Source organism: Alosa alosa, chromosome 13 (genome assembly GCF_017589495.1).
Source record: "Alosa alosa isolate M-15738 ecotype Scorff River chromosome 13, AALO_Geno_1.1, whole genome shotgun sequence".
Lineage (NCBI taxonomy): Eukaryota > Metazoa > Chordata > Actinopteri > Clupeiformes > Clupeidae > Alosa > Alosa alosa.
In genome coordinates, this window is record NC_063201.1 from 5,141,443 (window position 1) to 5,159,320 (window position 17,878).

The 17,878-nt window shown below is 46.6% G+C and overlaps 1 protein-coding gene across 6 annotated transcripts in view; it reads left to right on the forward strand.

Annotated features, from left to right (window-relative positions):
- Positions 1-17,878, forward strand: part of arhgef1b (Rho guanine nucleotide exchange factor (GEF) 1b) — a 48,095-nt gene continuing 30,217 nt past the window's right edge. For 3 of the 6 annotated variants that reach the window (XM_048260256.1, XM_048260257.1, XM_048260258.1), the window contains exons 1-4: positions 1-345; positions 12,823-12,887; positions 16,851-16,937; positions 17,470-17,583. In XM_048260256.1, coding sequence (XP_048116213.1) covers positions 12,861-12,887; positions 16,851-16,937; positions 17,470-17,583 — 228 coding nt within the window. In that variant the 5' untranslated portion in view covers positions 1-345; positions 12,823-12,860. The remainder of the gene's footprint in view (positions 346-12,822; positions 12,888-16,850; positions 16,938-17,469; positions 17,584-17,878) is intronic. The other 3 variants (XM_048260261.1, XM_048260259.1, XM_048260260.1) reach the window with 3 other exon arrangements.

Genomic DNA, 17,878 nt, shown 5'->3' on the forward strand with positions numbered 1-17,878 from the left:
TCTCACACTGGTGGTAGAAGTCGAACAGGAAGAACTAGTCGACGGAAAAGTTGGCGTGTGAAAGATGTTTTAATCATTGTCCTTGAGCTCTAAATCAAACTGGTGTTCTAAAGGGGTACAAAGATATCCACCAGATACAATTATTATTACATTTGTATGTGTGCTACACATTCATTCATTTGCCTTCTGGAGACTACAGCAGACAAATCGACAGGGTTTTCCTGGCGTTCTCTGCACTTGAAATTGTACTTCCGCATAGGCTACAATGTTTTTTTCGAACAACACTCAACTTTCGAACAGGAAACCTTATTAGAGGCTTACCCGACCGTTTGTTCTTCTTAGCAGGTAAGTCGTCGTTAATGTAACGTGTGGTTTAAAACATACTTCTCAGACTTTGTCATTAGCCGTTTCATTGTAACGTGCAAAGAAAATGGTTTCATCGCTGAAATTGTTTGCTGCTAAACTGGAGGCGCCAGCTAACGTTAGCAGACAAGACTAGCCAGCCAGATAGCAAGCGTCTAGTCTGGGTAGAGGAATGTTATGTTTGGCTGCAATAGCTTGTAGCCTGAACTAAATTTCATCAACTAGCAAAATAATTGTTTTCAGCCTGCATTTGTGACATTTTCACTGTCACAAAATGGTTACAAAGTTTCTTCTGCCGTTCTGTCTGAGAATGAGAACATACGTTGTGTTCTATCAGGCGAGACATTTACTGAGAACGAAAATGCCGACAGCTGCCATACCTCCAACCCTCCCTGTGTTATAGGCTATCGTTACCGCTTCTAACCTGACTAACTGTTACTATCTAGTTTGTTATACAAAAATGAGATCGGCTTGCTGTATAATATTAAATACTTCTACTTCATTGTTCGTTTAAATCTCAATGATCGATACAAAAAATATACATGTTTTTATTTAACGTTCGTAGGCATGTGTAGCCTACGTCGCCACAGTTGGATCCAAAAACATAGCCTAATTTAACGTGACGAGACAAATTATATGTTGCTATATAGCCTAATCTTCTGTTAGCTGTGTGCTGTCACTGTCGCAGGCAGAGACCACCAAGAGTTTATTAGTTGAGTAATTGGTTACTGGTTATCTGACTGACAGCTAGACACAAAGAGCCCACTTGTAATCCTCTCAATGACCATCGACCTCTCCTGATCTAATCAGTCTTAGAACTCAAATCAGAGTGTTGCATTTAGACTGAAGTAGTCTGCAAATGAAAAGGCCTCATAATATGGCACGTTCCTGTGTTGGAGTGGCGGTGTAATACCTCTGAATGACCTTTAGCCAGAGATGGACTGTGACTTAGCCTACTGCCCAGACTTTTGTCTTGAAGGGAAAAGTAGGTCCATCCATCATACTTACTTTTGTGTGCGATCAAGTGACTTTGATCCAAATCAGGGTGCAGCTTTTGAAATGCCACATTGCTTATGAGAAATTGGGCAGTCATTTGAAAAGATATGTTCACCTTTGGCTATTCCTGTTAAGCATTACAGTGAAACCACAGACTGTAATACTGTAAGGCAGTGTTTCTCAAACTCTTTCAGACCAAGGACCACTTAACCAATAAAAGAAACCCTCACAGACCACCTAGCTAAAAAAAACAGTAGACCTACTTCAACAGTATATTACACAATGGGCATACCCAATTAACCACCTTGCTTATTGTCTTTGCACCTTGCTTATTGTATCAGAGGATTCATTCAACTGGTGTAGCTTACATAGGCAGTGTAGCAAAACTGTTTTGATTGACATACAAGTTGGTTCAATATTGCAACCAACTCATCTATATTATATTTTACCACGTCTACTTGCAGACCCCTTGGGATAGCTTGCAGACCACCTGGTCCCCGGACCACACTTTGAGAAACACTGCTGTAAGGTGTGTCTGTTGCAGATTGTGGTGTAGTCTGCAGCCGAGGTGTGTGTGTGTGTGTGTGCGTGTCCGTGTCCGTGTGCGCAGTGATGTAGTCTACGTGATTTACAGGACTACTACGCAGTATACCCACCTAAAAAGCATCACCATCTCAGTACACCCACGTGTGTGTGTGTGTGTGTCTGGTGGTAGTGTGCAAGCACAGGTGAAACTCCTTTGTGCCTCGTGAGTGTGTGTGTGTGTGTGTCTGTCTGGTAGTGTGTGTGCACAGGTGAAAATCCTTTGTGCCTCGTGAGAAACCGGCTCTGCCACTTCCTTTTCCTGTCGAGAGGCTCTATCTCATTCCCACATTCTCTCTTTCTGTCGAACTCTCTCTCTCATTCCCACATTCTCTCATTCCCACATTCGTTTGACTTCCCTCTTTCTTTCTGTCTATCTCTCTCTCTCCCTTTCCTTCTTACACACTCTTGTGTTCACGGTTCTCTCTCTTTCCTTCTTACACACTCTTGTGTTCACGGTCTCTCTCTCTCTCTCTCTCTCTCTCTCTCTCTCTCTTTCTTTCCTTCTTACACACTCTTGTGTTCGCGGTCTCTCTCATGCTAGCAAGTCTGGTCTTGTCTAATGCCCAAAGGCTACTGTCTCTTTCTTTTAAAGGAATGTGGACTATTTCATCTTATATCCTGCTCTCCTTTTGCTCTCTCTGTCTGTCCATTTGACACACTTCCAGTCATTCAATGTGAGTGATGTGACTTAGACAGCTTATTTTATCAGCTCATTGAAGAGTTAGTACCAGGTAGAATTAGCAAGCTACAAAGAGAGATAGACTTTTGACTTTTAAAACCCCCTTATTGATCCATTGCATGGATCAAAAACACCTTAAAACACAGTGTGCCCCCCCCCCAGTCCCTATGGCATAGAGAGAGATAGAGAGAATAATAATAATAATAGCATCCTGACTGTACTTGTGTACCCTAACTCTTACGTCATGTCCTCATTCGTTAATCAGTGCCATCATGGCCGATGGATTGGGCCCAGTGGTCTGTAGGCCATTGATTGGCTTGGTTTGGTTGTGTGACTGTGTATTGACCACGTCTGCTTTGCTGTGGTAGCTCTATGACTGTGTTGGGCAGTGTGTGGAGTCTGGTTGTCCTGAGCTGGGTGAAGCTATTTTTGGGGGCTGTGTGTGTGTGTGTGTTCGCTGTGTGTCCCTCTATGGCTGTGCTTGATTGCTTTGTTCTTGCTCTTTTGCTCTGACCTATGCTGCGGCATCTAGCAAACTGGTCAATGGCTCTATGAAGGCCAGACCGTTTCGTTACTGAGTAGGGATGCACCGACATATCGGCCCACATCGGTATCGGCCGATATCAGCCTTGATGACAGATACTGGCTATCAGCAAATTTATGATGTGGCAGTGCCTGTTGTTTATCTGTTATGTTGCATCAATTCTGCCCTAGTTAAATGTTATGTGTTATGTCTAGACCAGGGCTTTAAGAGCTGGTGTTACAAAGGCCTGAAAGACTGCAAAATGGTTAAGGTTTTTAAAAAAAAATACTTTTATAAATATTTGTGTTTCCACTCAACAAAAGGGTATAATTAACAACAAAGTAAATAAAAAAATAAAAAAAATATCGGTATTGCCATTGGTTATCAGCCAAATTGTTATTTTATACATCAGTATAGAAATTGGCACAGAATTTTACAATCGTTGCATCCTTATTGATTTGCCAGAGGAGCGAGTGTCCAGGTGTTGGCCCGAGGGGTCAGGGCCGCATGAAAGCAAACACTCTTGGGGCACCTAGCTTCCGTACTGTTTGTTTGTTATTAAAATATGTGTGTGTGTGTGTGTGTGCGCGCGCACGCATGTTGTGGAGAAAATGATGCTACTGCCTATTCCCGGCAGAGAAAGCTTTCTTCTCTGTGGGAAAGATGATGTCTCCCTGGCTGCTCTGTCTGGGAGTGGGAGTGAGGGAGTCTGCAGGCAGGGCTGGGCTGGGTAGGGTGGGCAGGGGTGGGCAGTACTGAGAGGGTATGTGCCACGGCACAGGCCTTTGGCACTGAACACTAGCAGCTTGTCCATGGTGGCGTGTGGAGGAATCAACAGCTCTCTGTATAGCTACTGGAACTCTGTCCGTGTGTTGTGTAAGAGTTTGTGTGTGTGTGTGTGTGTGTGAAGGAGGTGAAGCCCATGTTCCAGGCTGAAGCACCTCACATGTGCAATAGAATGGGAGTGGACTGTGTGTGTGTGTGTGTGATTTAATCGACATTTTCCTGTGTGTGTGTCCAAACACACAGTCTCCAAAGCCCGAAGTGGACAGCTTTGTCTCAGTGAGGAAGTGTTTGGTGCTTGTGTGCTCACGTGCTGCTACTAGGCACATGGGTGTGTGTGTGTGTGTGTGTGTGTGTAAGTGTGTAACAGTGTAGCCTTGTTGTGAGGGTGTGTAGCAGTTTGCTTTGGAGCTGATGGCTATGGAAAATGGTGGGATAGCCCATGTTGTGTACATTTGCATGTGTGTGTGTGTGACAGTGTGAGTGAGAAACAGAGAGAGAAAGAAATGAGGTTGTGGAGCAATGAGGAAGCTGGTGATGGGTGTGGGTGGTTAACCCACATCCACGTGTGAATGAAGGTGGAGAGTTTGATGGAGTGAGTAAGGAAGAAGGAGAGGGCACTGGATGGAGGGACTAGTGGAGTGAAGAGAATGAGCTCTTTCATTCTGGGGTTGGGTGTGGAAAAAGCTTGACTGGGTTTTGTGGATGCTGTAGAGAGAGAGAAAGATGGGGGGGCAGGGTGGGGGGCAGGGTGTGGGAGGGGTAGAAAAGCCAAAAGACGGACCAAAGTTAGCTATTCAGTGATATACACATGCACACACACACACACACACACACACACATATGCGCGCGCACACCGAAGGCATGTGTTGATAGTGTGTAGAAGCGGTAGTGTAAGCAACCAGGGTGGGCTCCTCGGCAGTCATTTATGTTAAAACGCAGCAGCAGCAGCAGCGCTGAGCCAAGGCCCGACTGTGACAAACTGCAGGACCCAGTCAGCAGTCCATCCACCCCGGCTGACAGCGCGGACTCATTATTAGCGCTTAATGTTTAAATAAAGGCTTATCGCAGGTAATGAGACTGGCGGAGGTGAAGGGGTCTCATTTATTTATGTGCGGGGAGAGGTGACGGACGGAGAGAGCGAGAGAGAGCGAGAGAACAAGAGGGAGGGACATATGGAGGGAGGGAACGAAAGAGGGGAGAAAGAAGGGGAGAAAGGAAAGTACACGGCAAGTGTGTGTTGCAGCCTTATTGCATGAGTCAGAGGGGCATAAATGGGGTGATGTTGGGGTGGAGTGTGTGTGTGTGTGGGAATGGGTGGAGTGTGTGTTGGGGTGATTGGTGGAGGAGGGGTAGAAAGAGAAAGAAAGTCTTTTTGAGGTAACGTTTGAGGTGAGGTCAGCAAGTTGACCCCTTTCCACCACCTCTCCACCTCTCCACCAGCCTCCCCCTCTCCACCAGTCCCATGGGCTTACGGTTGAGGTTAGAGGGCTTGGTTGGTGTGTAGCTTTGAAGATGCTTGCAGTAGAGAACATCATGCTTCAGGTCGGGTGAAGTCCAGCCAGACAGCAGCCCACATGCAGATGAGTGTCCAGCAGGGCACCTCTTTAAAGCACACTGGTTCTGTTGAACACACCACTTCGTCTGCATGCGTCCGAATGGAAGGGATTACAACCACTGGTCATGATCATGTGACCTACTACACACACACACACACACACACACACACACACACACACACACACACACACACACACACACACACACACACAAACCCACATGGACGTGGATGTGTGTGTGTGTGTGTGTGTGACAGCCCAATCCCATGCACCCTGTTGTCAAAGGCCCTCTGTGTTCCACCAGAGCAATTACTCCTCGGATCCACTCAGGCAACATTTGGAAGTGGTTAAATATGGAGCGCCAGGCTGCATTGGCCAATCTATGGACTCCTCATTCTCTGTGGTTGTGTGTGTGTGTGTGTAGGTGTGTAGGCTCAGCCTATCTAAGTGTGCATATGCGCCCATAATTCTGTGTTTTAATTTGTTTGTAAAGGAATATACTATATGATGCCATATTCACAAATGTGTGTGTGTGTGTGTGTGTGTGATGCGCTTTACTGTTACATGTTTTTGCACATGTCTGTGCATAAACTAACACATCTGATGAATAGAGGGCTTAACCAGTTACTCTGAACGGCGGAAGTCAAAAGTATCTAAACTGCATCCACTGACACAAAAGGATGGAAAGAGCAGTGGAGGTGAGGGAGTGATGAGCGTGGAGGATCGTAGAAGAGAAGGAAAGGGTGTGTGGAGCTGGTAGGAAACTTCAGACACTCGCCAAACTGGCACAGTTTCGGCAGGGGATGTTTGACCGAGTGCTCACTCTGCTGAAAATAGGCCCTTATAGAAACACATTAGAGCATTCCGGAGCCCAAGTCCTTAAAATACTGCGAATTCCACAAATAGCCGCCTCTTCTGATTTGAGCGTCTGCAGAGAGACACCTTGAAATGCTCTTAGTGAAGTACGTCTGCAGTAGCAACCAGCCATAGAACACACACTCACACACACACACACACACACACACACACACACACACACACACACACACACACAGAGACAATGAATATGACGACTTAGAAATAACATCTACTGTAACGGAATCCTCCGTCAGTAGCCTCCATCATGTCATAGTTTCCACATACTGCTGTATGATGGGGGAGAATTTCACAAGCCTTCAGGGACCGCGAGAGCCTCTGCTGCCTTCGGTTGCCCACACCCCTCCTGCAGATAAGATGAGTGGATGCAAACTTGGGCGCCTAGACAGAGGTTGCTCAAAACAAAGTCCACCACAAACAATGGACATTCATACTAGGTCGGCAAATCTAGCGCCAGATTCTTAGCTTCGTTGAAGCCAGAAGCTTAGATGGCCCAGATGGAATGTGGTGTTGAATTATGAGAGAGACCCAGACTCATAGCCATGATGAACCTGCGTTTGCTAATTATGGATACCATTACTTGCTTAGCTTAGCCTGACTGTCGATGCCATGTTTTACCATAATGGGTCCAGATGTTAGATGCTAGATGTTAGACATGATTGAGTAAAATTGGGAACCAATTAGCCACTAATAGATGGGGTGCAAGCAGTGTTCTCTTAAAAGGAGCTCTGGCTTTGAGGATTGGAATGAAAAGAAGGCCAGAGTCCTGGCGCTGTGGAGGGAGAGGGAGAGGGAGAGGGAGAGGGAGAGGGAGAGGGAAGGGAGGTTGGAGGGTCCTAGAAAGGCCATGAGGGAGGAATGAGAAGAAGGTGGGAAAAAGACTGTTTTCTCTTCTCTGTTGAGTGGGTGTGATTTTGTAATCTTTGGGCCTATTTTAAGGCGCTACGTCACAAGGGTCTGCAGATGACATAACAGGCTCCTGTGTTCTAGTGTGTGTGTGTGTGTGTGTGTCCCAGCTGGATTAGAAAGGAGAGAGCAAACCCACTGAGGTTTAGGAGAGCAGTGGAGAGAGAGGGGGGTCGGGGGAGCAGCATGAGAAGAGGAAGGTAGAAACTTCGAGAGCGATGGTGACAAACTTCCAACTTAACACCTCACACTGTGTCCTGGCCTTGTATAGCCTGGCCTTGGCCCTCACACATACGCCACTAGTCTTCATTACATTTGCTGTATGCAAAACCCCCCCTCACTCATCAGAGCTCCATCCCTTATGCACTCATATTCTCTCTCTCGCTCTCTCTCTCTCTCATATTCTCTCTCTGCAGTGTTTCCCACAGAGACCAATTCCATTTGCGGTGGTTGGTTTGCAGAATTAACTTGAATGCAACAGTTTTTAACAAATTAGCACAGCGTGGTTATGAGTGGGGGCGGTAGTAGTGTAGTGGTTAAGGAGCTGGGCTAGCGTGCAATAGCCTGAAAGTTGTCGGTTCAATTCCCGACTTCCACCGCTGTGCCCTTGAGCAAGGCACTTAACCCCAAGTTGCTCCGGGGACAATGTGATCCCTTGTAATATAGCTGACATATGTAAGTCACTTTGGTCAAGAAGTGTCTGCTAAATGTAATGTAATGTAATGATGCTAACCAGATTTAAGCACAATTTAGTACAACCTGGAAAATCATTGTGTCGTGGTCAATGTTGATATTGTGGTGGGCCGCCACAAATAAGTCAATGTATGGGAAACACTGCTCTGTATCTCTCTCTCTCTCTGTCTCTGTATCTCTCTCTGTCTCTCTGTATCTCTCTCTGTCTCTCTGTATCTCTGTCTCTGTATCTCTCTCTGTCTCTCTCTCTCTCTCTCTGTATCTCTCTCTGTCTCTTTGTATCTCTCTCTGTCTCTCTGTATCTCTCTCTGTATCTCTCTCTCTCTCTCTCTCTCTCTCTCTCTCTCTCTCTCTGTCTCTCTCTCTCTCTCTCTCTCTCTCTCTCTCTCTGTATCTCTCTCTCTCTCTCTCTGTCTCTCTGTATCTCTCTCTCTGTCTCTCTGTATCTCTCTCTGTATCTCTCTCTGTATCTCTCTCTGTCTCTCTCTCTCTCTCTCTCTGTCTCTCTCTCTGTCTCTCTGTCTCTCTGTATCTCTCTCTCTCTGTCTCTCTCTCTCTCTCTCTCTGTCTCTCTCTCTCTCTCTCTCTCTCTCTCTCTCTCTGTCTGCCCTATCCCTTGCTCTCCAGCTGGATGCCCCTGAAGAGTTAAGTGCAGTGGCTGCTAGGCCTCAGCTGCCTCTCTGCTGCTCTCAATACGGAGCTCGATTAAGTGGGGTCACGCTAATCTCCCGCAGTGTTGAAATACCACACCACGCTGCGAAAGAGGAAGAGAAAGCAAGGCCAATGAACAAAGGGAGGAGAAGGAGAAACAAATAGGGCAAGGAGAGGTAGAAAGAGAGAAAGAAGAAAAGGGTAGAAGTTATGTAGCGCAAAAGGCCAAAGTGTGGGAAAGAATGCATGGAGTGAAGGAGAGTGATAGTGAGAGAGACAGAGACTAAGTTGGGGTTGGAGAAAAAGATGGAGTCCGATATGGAGAAAGAGGATCAGGGAGAGAGAGGTGTTGTGTTGCACTTGCCTGTCAGGCAAGGGAGGCTGAATGAGGGCGAAAGAGCAGGCGATGGGAAAAGTTTGAGTGCAGTGAGCAGTGAGAGGAGAAGAGACAGGGAGAGGGTGTGGCTGTTGCACTAGCATGTCTTAGCACGCGGTCAGTCTGCTCACAAGGCCATCGAGCCTTCATACAGAGCAGCGCCGCTCCTCTCCCACACTCCGAGCCACAGCAGCTTGGCCCTTGCTCCAGCAGCACCGCACAGCATTGTGTAATCAGCCTCATGTGCCCAAATGGCCAAAGCATCTCTCTCTCTCTCTTTTTTTTCCCTCTCTCTCTCTCCATCTCTCTGTCTCTATGTAATGTCTGCTGGACTGAGACAGAGGTTTATTCAGCCTCGTGTGATTATTACAGTGCTGGCTAAGAGACTGTGCTAAAGCACCAAAGCCCACTGTACACACATTTGATGTGGAGTGGGGCCAAGTGCAGACCGCCAGCTCTGCAGCGGGTGATAAAAGAGGGTAAAATACCTTACGTCTTTGGGGCGCAGCTTCAACGATAGACTGCTGTGTTTTTTACCCTTATCTTCTGTGTCGACCGCCTTGCCCTCCCTAACCTTTTCATGGTGACCTCAGGTTCCCAAAGTCAAGCTATGGGTTATGTAATTACCCACGTCCAGTCTTAACAACTGGTTTTACGTGTTGTTAAAGTATGAGATTAAAGTACCTTGTTGTTGCCAAATTCACTTCTGTCCATAAATCTCTTCTGTGTGAGTAAAAGGCATCATTATGAATGAGTCATCTTACTGTAATAGGCCTAGTCTTAATTGTACACTACAATGAATGTAAGTGCATAAATCAACAGACATAATGGAATCAGAATAGCTTAATAGACCATATTAGCATAGCATGCTCTTGTTCTTGTCATTATGGCATTATTGCATCCTGTAGACTATGACAGCCTGTCTCGGATGGGAAAGATGCAATCTTCACACAATGATGAAATGTAGTTTAAGATAGCAGCGATATATGAACTTGAAAAAACGGAAGTGAGACTTCTTAGGGGCCGTTTACACGATGCCAGTTTTTTTGAAACCAGTGAATTTATTTTATCGGTTAGGCCTTGCGTTGACACAATGCCGGCATATTAGGAGGCTGTAACCGATTTTGTAACCGGCTTCCGAAGTGGGATTTTTATGAAACCGCCGGCTAACTTTTGCCGTGTAAACGGCAAAGCCGGCAATTTTAAGCTGGGGCTTCGCACCGAGAGTGAAACTCATGAATGTGGGATACCTTGCCATGCGTAAATGGCGTGTCTTGTGTGGACGCCATGTTATGGCATCTGTTTGGCCCATGCGTGCTTGTCATCTCATCTCCATGCCTGGATGCCTGGTTGCCTGGCTGGCTGGCTGGCTTGTGGGATGGACAGGGATTGTCAGCTGCAGGTCTGGCCCTCATTCACCAATGCACCTGTAATCCCTCCATTCATTCACATCATCATCATATTCACATCCGCAGGTTGTACTCTTCTACCATCACCCACTCACAGCGCGCGCACACACACACACACACTCTTCTCTCACCCTCTGTCATGCACTCTCTCTATCTCTCTAGCTCAAGCCCTTTGTCTCTCCATCTCTCATGCCATCTGCTGTCTACAGCCTCGCCTGTTGCTCTTTAGCTTCCTCTCTCTCTCTCTCTCTCTCTGTGTGCTCACTCTTGAACATTTCCACACATCTATGTTTGCTCATGTGTCAGGTTTAGGCTGTCTGTTGTCTTTTAAAAAAACTTGAGTTTTACTCTCTCTCTCTCTTTCTTTCTTTCTTTGTGCTTGTTGTCTTTCAGTCTTTCTCCATCTTTACTTTCTTTCTTGCTTTCTTTCTTTCATTCTCGCGGTGGCACTCCTACCATGACTCTTGCAGACAGGTCGGCAGGAAATGGCTCTGATCATTTCCTGAGGAAATTACGCCCACTTCCTGCCTCTCTTTCTTTCACTGCTTTAGCGCTCCCTCTCCCTCTTTTAATTTTGTTTGCCTCCTCCTCCCTTTGTGTGTCCCCCTTGTCACTGCTCTCTCTCTTGCTCTCTCTCTCTCTCTCTCTCTCCCTCTCTCCCTCTCTCTCTCCCTCTCTCTCTCCCTCTCTCTCTCTCTCTCTCTCTCTTCACCCCCTCTCACATTCACACTCGGCCTGGTCTTTCTTGGCAGGCAACTGACAGGGTGGCCCCTCAGAGAGCGACGAGGACCCCAGAGATCCTTGGCTCATTCTCCATCATGCATCCAAGAGCTGATTAGGGCTGCCGATAGCTCCCTGCTACATAAACAAAGGCCACTTAATGTCTATTTTAGGGCAGCCCCTGTCTCGCCAGCACACGGCCCTCATTGTTTGTCTGTTTGTGGATTTTGGAGCCTGGAACATGGCTCAAAGTTCACTGTGTAAAGCCCTTAGAAATGCAAATTCTGCAAACGTGTATGTTCAAAGAATTAGCATGGTTTTGTCATGGCTAAACTGAAATAAGATCAGCAAATGCAGTTACATTGAAAATGTTTTAGATATTGATTTGTTTAGCATTTTTCAAAAATGTATAGGACTATATGAATGAAATAAAGGATAAAGACAATCAGAGGGAGTATAATTTCTAAAATAAGAAATGCACAGGTTGTCTGTATGACTGTTATGCAAGCATGTGGATGACCGTGGTTTTGAGTAGAAGTGTCATGTAGCCTAAAGGACGTTGATGTAAGCATGTTTGTGACTGTTATATTGTGTTGCTGTGGTGACCATGACAACATGAAAAGTGTTTTTCTATCTGCTGTTGCAATGTGCTGTTTGAAGTTTGGTATGTAGGTTACAGTTTGGACATTTCTCCAGAAACGTCAGAATAGAATGATCTCGAAAGTGTATGCAATAGCACTAGGCAAACAGTATGCGATACACCTTCCTCATGTCTTATAATGCAGTATTACCATTCAATTCTGTAATTCATTGCGATTTATTTCTCCCATATATTACATTGCCTGTGCTGGGAGTCTCTGCAGCCGTCTTGGTGCGGAGAATTTGATTTGTCAAATGAGAATTTGAATTTGTCTTTGTGGACTTTCCCTGATTATCCTCAGAGAGCTCTATGGAGTAGGGGTCGACCAATTATCGGCCGGGCCGATTATTAGGGCCGATATTTAGCCTTTTTATAATAATTGGTATCGGTCATTTTTTCCACCGATAAGCCGATATTGAAATGGATAAAGAATGAAACGCGCTACTTTGTCTGTAAAGCGTATCTCACTCCCTGCATTTGCTACTCTGTCGAGCATTGTCCCGCCCACTACACTATCTGATTTGTTAGTTAGCACGAATGCAGCCAATCAGGATCGAAGACTGAACACTGAACACTTAATTAATTAGCCCAGTCCATCCTGCCTTTGACCTGAATTTTTGTTTTTACTGAATGGGTTGGGAATTCCATGGTAAGAGACGTTGGGTCCTCGTGTCCAGTGCAAGCTAGGTAGGCCAGTGCTCTCTGGATGTAAAACTGGTCAACTGTGGTCATTGATGCACTGATGCACTGACACAGCTGCTTGTCAAGTTTCCCCTTCCCCCAGGCCATGACCCTGTCTTTTTACATACACACACACACACTCATACACACACACACACACACACATAAACACACACAGATACTTAAACAAAGGGAGCCCTGACAATTGACACGTTCCAGATAGCCTCAGGCTATGTTCTGTGTATGTTTTCTGTTTGAGTGAGAGACTGTTGTGTGTGTGTGTGTGTGTGTGGGGGGTTGACCTCTAGTTCTCTATATTTTCGGCTGCTTTTGACATTAGGGACCACAATTTGTTCTTACATTGGCTGTGATGTTATTGCAGGAGCTTGATTGAGAGGTACTGGCTACGCCAAACACAACATGGATTTTGAAGACTCCCGCGATGGGGTGAGGTCATCTCTGACCAGTCGTATCTACCTCGGTCTCAGGAGCTAAGCTAAGCTTTGGCTTGACTCTTGGTTAATGTGGTTTACTGTTGCTTCTATTAATTTATTTTATCAGGACTAACAACTTGATGGTTATATGGGCATCTGGGATACCTGGTGGTGATATTGGTTGGAAATACATACCTTTGTGCTTTTGTGTCTGGTGATGGGATGTCTCCTCAAAATAACCCAACCATTTAATTTTTTTCACTGAATAATTTTTAAATGTTTAAATCCTGGTTGTGCTTACCTGAGTGCCATTCTTCAATGAAAGTGGTATGCCCGTATACTTTTGAAGGCACTTGATGTTTACCCCATAAACACAGGCAACCTTTATTCGGAAATTACTTTTGACGAGACCATCAACGTGTATGCTACAGGGGGAAAAGCACATATGCACACACACACACTTACACAATGCGTTACAAACATTTGTTCAGTGCGGATGGCTGCTGGTTACTGGCTGCTACACCAGTCGACTTCATTACAGCAGGAATGTGACCTTATTAGTGGCACACACACACCCACACACACACACCCACCCATCAAATTTCCCTCACGGGATCAAAAAAAGTATATATACTTATACACACACACGCACATGCACACACACACGCACATGCACATGCACATGCACACCCACACACAGCTGTTGAAGAGCTTACATGCTTGGCATGTCTTCAACACCAGCCTGGAAAGAGTGGCAAAAAAGACAAATGGTCCTGGCTGTCTTGGAGATACACAGGCACACGTTCGAACACACATTCCACCCCCGACTAAAGTCCCCTCCCCACTAAGTCCCCTGACCCTGGCCAGCTGTTAGGGCACGACCCTGGGCTGCGGCAACGAGGAGAAGGCCTCAGGTCTGTAGGCCAAATGGAGTTTCCCCAAGAGTGGGGTGACAGGTTTGTTCCTTCGCTCACTCAGTTTCTGTCTCGTCGTGTGATGCTGCCCTCGGGGATAGGAGGTACTCCTGAACAGCAGCACTGAAAGTCATGACAACGACAATGACGAAACGTAATCATTAAACCAGTCCCCTTACCACTGACGAAATGTCAACTTTGCTCATGTCTAATCATGAGACATTTAATGATTTGAACTATGTTTTTGTCAGATTATACAGTTAAAAAGGTCACACATTTTTTCTGCCAAGGTGTGGCTGATAAATGGAGCTTGTTGATATGATCAGTCATGCATGTGACTTCTTCAGGTGCACTTAGGTTGCTTTTCACTTAAATGCTTGTCGTCACTTAAGCCACTCTAATGAGTTGTCAGTGGAGAGCTCATATTTCTGCCGTTGATGTTTGTACTAGGCCACTTCATGGTAATTGCCAGTATGTGGAGGTACATTTGTTTGAAGTCATCCTGAGCCTATTTTACACCCTTGGTTGGGCTTGGTGATCTTGTCAATCTGCTCATGACCAGTAGTGCCTGTTAAACATGTACTCATACAGCTAAGAAGTTTTAACAACAAGTCTGCTTTGCCTATCCTAGTAGGGCTGCAACCGATTGATTATTGATTAGTGGTCAATTATTACGTTGATGGCCAACTATTTTGATACTCAATTAATTGGTTTAGGTATATTTTTAGGTACCTCAGAATGCTTCTTAAACTTTGATATGTTCTGCTTTACTAGCTCCTCTATGACCGTAAACTAGATATGTTTGGCGTGTGGAGGGCTTTGGGAACACACTATTTGACATTGTTTCACCTTTTCCCGACATTTTCTCAATTAAACCACAAATCGATTAGGTACTATAAAATAAAATAACGAAAATAATTGACGGAATAATCGACTATGAAAATAATCGTTGCAGACCCACCTCCTGCAGACCCTACTACTGGGCACACTACTGTATACTACTGTCTGCACATCACTCTCCCTCTCTCTCTCCCTCTCCATCCCTCTCTCCCTCTCTCTCTCCCTCTCCATTCCCCTCCATCCCTCTCTCTCTCTCCCTCTCTCTCTCTCTCCCTCTCCATCCCCCTCTCCTGTCTTCCTATCCTCCCAGCATCATGGCACTGATTCTGAAGGCTCCTTCAGATTCCATCGCTGCCCTTGGCCTCTCCCAAAGGCTTTTTTAAAACACACACACGCACACCACATACAGTCCTCATCCTCATCCACAGTCTCAAAGGTTCCACTAACAGTATGTACACATTCAGCACAGAACACCGATTCAACCTTGTTCCATTTACACACACACACACACACACACACACACACACACACACAGAGTGTGCTTTCTCAGTGGTGAGGGGGAACAATGGTGTGTTTGTACCTGGGCATTTGGCGAGTGGTACCGACTAGTGCAGGAGCTGTGTGTGGGTGGGCATGTGCCTGTGTGTGCGTGTGTGTGTCTGTCTGTCTGTCTGTGCTGTTTGGATGTTGATTCCAGCCAGCAGAGAGGAAACCCCCAACCGGGGGGACTGCCTGTGTTCTCTCTCTCTCTCTCTATCTCTCCATCTCTTCTAAACCTGCAATATGTGTCACTGTGACACACACACACACACACACACTAGTACTCTCTCCTTTGTCCTGTATCTCTGTAGGGTTGACCTGTATTTGCCCTTGCTGTCTTGTCGCCCTTTCTCCCCATGCTGGGTCTATGTCTCTCTCTCCCCATGCTGGGTCTATGTCTCTCTCTCTCTCTCTCTCTCTCTCTCTCTCTCTCTCTCTCTCTCTCTCTCTCTCTCTCTCTCTCTCTCTCTCTCTCTCTCTCTCTCTCTCTCTCTCCCCATGCTGGGTCTATGTCTCCCCAATGCTGGTGATGTCTCTCTCTCCCCATGCTGGGTCTATGTCTCTCTCTCTCTCCCCATGCTGTCCCTATGTCTCTCTCTCTCTCCCCATGCTGTCCCTATGTCTTTCTCTCTCTCCCCATGCTGTCCCTATGTCTCTCTCTCTCCCCATGCTGTCCCTATGTCTCTCTCTCTCCCCATGCTGGGTCTATGTCTCTCTCTCTCTCCCCATGCTGTCCCTATGTCTCTCTCTCCCCATGCTGTCCCTATGTCTCTCTCTCTCCCCATGCTGGGTCTATGTCACTCGCTCCCATTCTGTCCTCCATCCCCAGACACGCCCAGTTCTGGAAAGGGGGAAAGAAAAATGACGCCGACTCTTCCCATTCCTGATTCTCTCCTCACCTCTCAGATATTCCAGTGTCACCCACACACACACACACACACACACACACACACACACACACACACACACACAGCTTTTTCCTCTTGGCTGCGATTTGCCTCATAAATCTTTAAGGGAGGAGGCCCCGGGAAATGAAAAGGTTGTTGCATCGGGGGCGTCTGGATTTGGGGCTTAATTGGTCGGCAAGAGCTCAGTTTGCGGTTGAGTTTGCGGTGATTCGCCGGCGAGGCGAGGCGTGCCCCGTGCCCAGATTGGTGAAAGGAGGGCATCTGGCTCTTGTGGTGCTCACTGGGTCAGATTACTCTGTGCCCAGCTCCACATGACCTATTTCTCCACGGCTCTTCTCCCCATCGCACTCCCCGCTGTCACTACACTTAGGCTAAATGGCCTACCTCCTCCCCACACGCTCCTCTCCTCTCCTCTCCTCTCTTACTGATTTTGCTCTCTCTCTTGTTCTCTCCTTTATTGCTCTCTCTCTTGTTCACCCTCTCTTTCTGTCTGCTGGCCTTCATTACTCCACAGCTGTCTGTGTGTGCGTACATGAGTGCGACATGTCTGAACTAACCCCCAAAGGTGCTTCTGCAGGATTCTGTTGGCCTGTTAAACCCTGTGTGTGTGTGTGTGTGTGTGTGTGTGTGTGTGTGTGTCTCTGTGTCTCTGTGTGTGTGTGTGTGTGTCCACTGCCATGTGATTCCAGCTCCGAAGCCTGCAGACAACCTAGTGACTCTGTGTGTCTCTCTCTCTCTCTCTCTCTCTCTCCTCATCCTTCCTTTCCTTCTCAGCAGGGGCATTGTGGTGCCCACAGCGCCAATCCAGCCATGAGTATCATCGGAGCAGAAGACGAGGACTTCGAGAATGACTTGGACCCTGTGAGTGACTTCTGTCTGTCTCTCTTCAGATCTGTCTGTCTCTTTCGGTCTGTCTCTCTGTCTCTCTCACGGCCAACCCATCTGTCTCTGTGTCTGTCTGGTTCAGTGCTTTTGTTTCTGCAATGGTACTTTTGATGTGCTCTTCCACGTATCAGTGTCTGTCCACCTGGTTCCCTGTCTGTACACTTGCTAACACACACAATGCCTGTGGGGCCTTCAACATGTCCTCCTTTAATCTAGTCACGGCTCCATAATACACCCCCCCCTCCCCCAACACACACACACACACACTGCTGTTTATTTTTGTTAATGGGTTTGTCTCTGTGTTCTGTTTTTGTGTTGCCTGTTTATCTTCCTGTCTCTCTCTCTATCTCCATCTCCTGCCCCCCTCACGTCAGCATCAGACTCAGTCCCCATTGCTAATGTGATTGCCTTACTGTTAATCTGTAATTTAATATTACTTCCATTTCTGTGTGTGTGTGTGTGTGTGTGTGTGTCTCATCTCTCTCTCTCTCTGTCTCTCTCGTGGTAGATGGTGGATGACAACTGTACCACCTTTAACAGCATTGAGCTGTTGAAGAACAGGCCCACCCACCTGCTGGTGTTCCTTCAGCACGTCATGCTGCAGTTCGACTGCGCCCCAGTGGTGAGATCTCCCAGCATACCTGTCTCCTTAGTGTATGTGTGTGTGTGTTGGAGTGAGAGAGAGAGGGGGGGATTAATTTGTCATTCTTCTGTTGTACCTCTGTTGAAAAGCCTTGTAGGTGTTCCAGCCAGACCTTTTGCCTTAAGTCCCTTCAGAACTGCGCTGGACTCCTGGCATGACCTGGGGATCAAACGGGCGGACTGTATATGTGAACACAATGTCTCAATTATTTTACCTCGAAATTACCTGGGTCTGACACTACTAGTCCGCCCTGCCTTGAAAACCAAAAGACAAC